The sequence below is a fragment of the Capra hircus genome, chromosome 5 (assembly GCF_001704415.2).
Source record: "Capra hircus breed San Clemente chromosome 5, ASM170441v1, whole genome shotgun sequence".
NCBI classification, from domain to species: Eukaryota; Metazoa; Chordata; class Mammalia; order Artiodactyla; family Bovidae; genus Capra; species Capra hircus.
In genome coordinates, this window is record NC_030812.1 from 26,864,625 (window position 1) to 26,870,749 (window position 6,125).

Consider the following 6,125-nt stretch of genomic DNA (forward strand, 5'->3'; position numbering starts at 1 on the left):
TCTCTCTTCCTCTGGCTCTGAGCGGCCCTGCTTAACTCTTGCACTTTCCCTTCAGCGACTTTGCTCACCATGAACAGACAAGTCCGCAAGACATCTGGCGGCGGGAGCCAGGGCTTCTCAGGCCGCTCTGCCGTGGTCTCTGGCAGTAGCAGGATGAGCTGTGTGGCCCGCTCTGGGGGAGCCGGCGGAGGGGCCTATGGGTTCCGGAGTGGAGCAGGCGGCTTTGGCAGTCGCAGCCTCTACAACCTGGGTGGCAATAAGAGCATCTCCATTAGCGTGGCTGGCGGCTCTCGGGCTGGTGGCTTTGGAGGAGGGCGCAGCAGCTGTGTCAGTGGCTTTGGAAGTGGCTATGGAGGTGGTTATGGAGGTGGCTTTGGTGGTGGCAGAGGAATGGGAGGTGGTTTTGGAGCTGGTGGCTTTGGTGGGGCTGGTGGCTTTGGAGGAGCTGGTGGCTTTGGTGGGGCTGGTGGCTTTGGAGGAGCTGGTGGCTTTGGTGGACCTGGTGGTTTTGGTGGACCCGGTGGCTTTGGCCCTGGTGGCTTTGGTCCAGGTGGCTTCCCTGGGGGAATCCAGGAAGTGACTGTCAACCAGAGCCTCCTGCAGCCCCTCAATGTGGAGATTGACCCCCAGATTGGGCAAGTAAAGGCTCAGGAGCGGGAGCAGATCAAGACCCTCAACAACAAGTTTGCCTCTTTCATCGACAAGGTGAGGAAGCCCTGATGTGGCCCCCATTCCTACTTTGGGGACTTTGAGTTTGATATTTACATACAGTGTTTAGGATCAACCCGGAGTGGTCCAAGCTGGAGGGGAAGGGTTAGGCAGCATTCTCGGCTCTTATGAGGATGTTCAGGGCTGATGAACCTGCCCACGTGGTCATGTGACTGGGAAAGATGATGGTCCCCTCTTTGGATCCCCACATCCCCAAGTCCTGTTTGTTTGCCTCTTTGCTCAAGGCTCCCACCTGTTGTCTTATCCAGCCTGGGCAGGTAGTGCTGGCAGGGCAGGGTAGGGGTCATGACCTCTGACAGGAAAGGGTCTGACCTAGAACTGGGGGCTATTCAAACATGAACTGCCCTCTGGGGCTTTTCAGGAGGCCTCTTCTCTCTATGGCGATGTGCCAGGCAAAGGAGGCAGGCACCCTAGAGAAGGAATTTAAGAGGCTCAAGGGGGAACTGGAGTCCCAAGGGCTTCTGAGACCCTAGAAACTCACCCCAACCAACCCCACTGGGAAGAGGACGGTGCTCGGGGACCTCCAAAGCAGGGTAGCTCACGCTGGCTGGCTGTCTCCTGTCACAGTGATGACAGTGGCAGTCCAGCTGTGTCAGTTTCTAGCCATTCACATCCTTTGACGTGAATATCAGTGGGGCATCAATGGTCTTAGATGTAAACAATGCTGTTGAGGTTTAAGCACCTTCTTGCAGTATGCTCTGTGTTGTTGAAATTGGGCTAGAATCATGAAGTCCCCAGGAATACTGAAGGGTCAAGTCTCTCGCTTCCAGGCGGGGTTATTTCCAGTTTCCCTTCCCATTTCTCCTGCTTCTGTAAGGAAGCTGTCTTGCATCTTCAATGGCCTGACTGCTGTTATACCCTCTCCAGCCACAGTGGGAGCTTTCTAGGCCTTTGTGCAGGGAGATGGGGAGATGCAGACACCCAGTTCTGCCCAAGGCAAGGCCCCTCTGCTCCAAGCGCTGCCTGAGTTTGCTTCTCTCAAATGCACTCCAGGTACGGTTCCTGGAGCAACAGAACAAGGTCCTGGAGACCAAGTGGAGCCTGCTCCAGCAGCAGGGCACACATCCCATCACAGGCACCAACAACCTCGAGCCCCTTTTTGAGAACTACATCAACTCCCTGCGGAGCCACCTGGACAGCATTCTGGGGGAGAGAGGCCGCCTGGACTCAGAGCTGAGGAACATGCAGGACTTAGTGGAAGACTTCAAGAAGAAGTGAGTGACAGGCGCATGTGGGAAGATGCTGTGGGTGACCCTGTCTCAGAATCCCAGCTTTCATTGCTTTCCCCTTGCCCACTGAGAGGGCTGTCACTTAGCCCACTTTCCTGTATCTTCATAGAGGACAGTTTGGTTTATTGGGTTCCTCCTCACCTTCTTTCCTAAAGAATAGTCCTTTACTAAGAAAATTAGAAGGCTAGAGCTGAAGAAGCACTTTATCATGAGCCAGGCTGGGGAAGATTCTGGTTGTAGGATCTGAAGGATGCTGGGACAACTCACAGGGTGGTGACCAAGCATCCAGTCTACTGGGGATGGGAGGGGTTTGCCAGGACTTGGAACTTTCCGTGTTAAAACCAGACAGTCTGCCTGAATGAATGGGAATGGTTGGTCCTTCCAACTAACAGGGGGACAGTGAGAGGGTGTGCTTATTTAAGAGGAGCGGGAGGGGGACAGAGGACAGAACAGAGGTACTTTCAGAGTTTCAGAGAACAGTGACATTTATAACTACCTCATACTGCAAACAGTGATTTCTTTTTAACTCTTACAGATATGAGGATGAGATCAACAAGCGCACGGCTGCTGAGAATGAATTTGTGACCCTGAAGAAAGTAAGGGCTGTAGTGTGAGGTTTCTAGGGCTTGTAGGCACTGGTTTCCAGCTGGGCTGGGGGGAATCCTTACTCCACTGCCACAGAGCTGCCAAGTTCAGGCAGTTGGAACCACAAATAAAAGCCAAGTGCATCTCAGTCTGGAGAGATGCCTCAAGGAGTCAGTTCACTCATTTTTTAGCCTTTGGGTAGGACTGAACTTCCGCCATCCCCTTGATGTGAATCCTTCACTTGGAGACCAGCCTTGGACAAGTATTGGTCTTGCTGTGGCTGCAGCTTGCTGTGCATTCCTTGGAGGAATAAGGCCTTTATGTGTTTATCTGTCTTTCTCAGGACGTGGACGCTGCCTACATGAACAAGGTGGAGCTTCAGGCCAAGGTGGATGCCTTAACAGATGAGATCAATTTCTTGACGACCCTCTATGATATGGTGAGGATGTTTCCTACTAAGAGGGTGCAAGAGAGAGGGTGAGATATTTTCAGATTTGATAGGTAAGGCCTGGGAAGACTGAGCCTTGAGATAAAGCCTCTTGTTGGGGCTCCCCAGGAGGAACTGCAAGCATGGGGTCTCTGAGAGGCTGGCAGGAAGGGCGGAGCTGATCCACCTTCCGAGCTGACTCAGCAGATGGGTCTGTTGATCAGGAGTCTCTTGGGGCTTCTGTGTGCTGGCTGCAGAGGCCCCAACAGTGAACAGGCCCCTCTGCATTGGCAGGAGCTGTCCCAGATGCAGAGCCATGTCAGTGACACATCCGTGGTCCTGTCCATGGACAACAACCGCAGCCTGGACCTGGACAGTATCATCGCCGAGGTCAAGGCCCAGTACGAGGAGATCGCCCAGAGGAGCAAGGCCGAGGCCGAGGCCCTGTATCAGACCAAGGTGAGATCCAGGCACCTCTCAGAAGATTCACTGAAGGTCCCAGGGAGGCTGTGGTCCACAGGATGCCTGGGTGGTGGCCATTGGGTGGCCCCTCTCAATTCTCCTCTTTGGAGACATCCTGTCAAGGTTGTTCCGTTGCAGAAAGTACTGCCCCCTGGGGGGAAGTGGTTCCACTGTCCCCTGCCAGACCACATGGGACCCACTCCAGCTTGCTCAGGGATTGCGGGGTGGGAGAACAACAAACCAGGTGTTCTCTTCCCTGCTGCCTCAGAGATGTCCCTGTAGAAACATGATTCAATGTCTTTTAAACACAGTGCTTACTAAGTACCTCGAGTTTGGCTGGATGACATTAGGGATGGAGAAACATGCCAGGCAAAGCTGCAGCAACACCTGACTGTCCCTTCTATTCTCCAGTTGGGTGAACTGCAGACCACAGCTGGCAGGCATGGGGATGACCTGAAGAGTACCAAGAGTGAGATCTCAGAGCTCAACCGGATGATCCAGAGGCTGCGGGCTGAGATTGAGAATGTCAAGAAGCAGGTGGGACGGCCACGGATGCTGGTGTCTAAGCTGATGGGTGAGGGGTGGGGGCTAGGATCTCAGAACTCCTATTCTGGGGGAGGGGACTTCTGGGGTCATCTCCGGCAGCACTGGCCTTCAAGGACTTCAAAGACAAAGCCAGTGTAGATGGCTGGTAAGCCACAGCCATCCATCTGTCTTCCGTGCATGAAGACAGACAGAGGTACTAAGGAAGGGGTGAGGTTGACTGACTTGCTCTGGGATAATCTAGTCTAAGGCTCAGAGAACCCTCCCACTGGGCTCATCATTCCTCCTCACTCCCCCTGCTCCAGATTGCTAAACTGCAATCAGCCGTTGCTGAAGCTGAGCAGCGTGGGGAGCTGGCCCTCAAGGATGCTAACGCCAAGCTCCAAGAGCTACAGGCCGCCCTTCAGCAGGCCAAGGATGACCTGGCTCGGCTGCTGCGCGACTACCAGGAGCTGATGAATGTCAAGCTGGCCCTGGATGTGGAGATCGCCACCTACCGCAAGCTATTGGAGGGCGAGGAGTGCAGGTGGGCCTCTTACTGCCATCTCCCTGCTTCTCCCGCCCCAAGTCACATGCTGAGGGTCAGATAAGTGACCAAGGGAGTGGGGAGGAGGCCTATTATAGAGAGAGGCCTCCGCATTGCACAGGGCTTATAGGCAACCACTTGCCTTGGCCAGTTCACGCCCTCCATAGATGGCCAGTTGCATAGATAACCAGTGCGCACAGGGGTTCTGTGCTGGCCCATGAACAGTGGACGAAGAGTACCGATGTGCCAGGCTGCTGAGTTCTCTTCTGGTCGCTGTCACTTTCATTCACGGACTTGTTGGAAATTTGCTTTGCGACTGAGCTAGCCTTGTCTTGCTTTCTCATACAGGATGTCTGGAGAGTGCCCAAGTGCTGTTAGCATCTGTAAGTAGCCAAAGAAACCACTACAGTGAGAATTGGTTCTGAAATATCTGTACTAACTCAAGGCGATAGTCCCTAATTTAAACAATATTTCCATGGCGGTTGGACACGTTTTCTGGGGAGAGGGGGGAGCGGGCAGAAGGGGCAGCAGATATACTTGGGTAATGGTTCTGGGCTCAGAGCACTATTAATAGTACTATATGGAGTGTGGGGGGATATCTAATAGGGAGCTTGTTAGTGGGAGGAGAAATTCTGGATAATCTCCATAGGGGGTTCTTCTAGAGTTGACAGTATGTAGAAGGAACCATTGAAAAATTCAAACTGACTTAACACTGAGGGGGTGAACACCTCACCACATCAGAACGCAAAACAGTGATCATCAGGTTCAAAGCTGCCTCGATCGCCTCTCATCCTGGGCCCAGGGGATCGTTATGATATGGAGAGGTGGTGGCTGGGAGCTGATCGCTGTTTCTGTGGCCTCCCCTGCAGCCGTGGTCAGCAGCAGCAGCACCACCTCCGCCTCCGCGGGTGGTTTCGGAGGCGGATACGGCGGTGGCGTTGGCGTGGGAGGCGGCGTCCGCAGCGGCTTCGGCGGCGGCAGCGGCTTCGGCGGCGGTAGCGGCTTCAGTGGCGGCAGCGGCTTCGGCGGCGGTAGCGGCTTCGGCGGCGGCAGCAGCGGCTTCGGCGGCGGCAGCAGCGGCTTCGGCGGCGGCAGCAGCGGCTTCGGCTCTGGCTCCGGGGGTCGCTCTGCGGTCAGCGGTGGAGGCGTCAGCTCAAGCAGCAGCAGCCGGGGCGGCAGCGTCAGGTTCTCCCAGTCCTCCCAGCGCACCTCCAGATAAAATACCGCGCAGGGCACCGCAGCCGCCGCAGCGCCGCCCGTCGTTCCCATCCGCTCGTCAGTTCTCACCTCTGCAGCCTCCTCAGCGCCCTCCCACCCGCCTGCCTCACCCCTCTCCAGTCCCCGCCAGCAGCCGCTTTTTGGGGCTAAAAGACCGGGGCCTCTTGTCCTTCAAGCATCCAGATCCCCGAGCAAGAGCATCCAGGAGAATTTCAGACTCTCTCTCTGGCTCCCGCCGGAGCCTGTGATTGTCTAGGTGTGGCCTCAGGCCCCATCTTCGCTGCCCTTGGGGCCTCCTCCCGGGGTTCAGTGGTCACCACAGTTCTGATGTATATAACACACAGGTCCCTCTGCCCATCCGTTCTGTCGCCAATAAAGTGCATTGTGTTTAAGTCTGGCCTCTGAG

The 6,125-nt window shown here is 55.3% G+C and overlaps 1 protein-coding gene across 1 annotated transcript; it reads left to right on the plus strand.

The window, feature by feature from the left end:
* On the plus strand, positions 1-6,109 carry KRT3 (keratin 3). Its single transcript, XM_018047712.1, has 9 exons — positions 1-705; positions 1,723-1,943; positions 2,494-2,554; positions 2,887-2,982; positions 3,265-3,429; positions 3,844-3,969; positions 4,281-4,501; positions 4,850-4,884; positions 5,371-6,109. The coding sequence occupies exons 1-9, from the start codon at positions 70-72 to the stop codon at positions 5,718-5,720; spliced, it is 1,911 nt and encodes a 636-aa protein (XP_017903201.1). The 5' UTR covers positions 1-69; the 3' UTR covers positions 5,721-6,109.

Bases quoted from the DNA above. Each gene is read 5' to 3' on its own strand.
- KRT3 (XM_018047712.1), top strand. From the start codon at position 70: ATGAACAGACAAGTCCGCAAGACATCTGGCGGCGGGAGCCAGGGCTTC. The intron at 706-1,722 runs GTGAGGAAGCCC...AATGCACTCCAG, and splicing joins TTGCCTCTTTCATCGACAAG to GTACGGTTCCTGGAGCAACA. The intron at 1,944-2,493 runs GTGAGTGACAGG...TAACTCTTACAG, and splicing joins GTGGAAGACTTCAAGAAGAA to ATATGAGGATGAGATCAACA.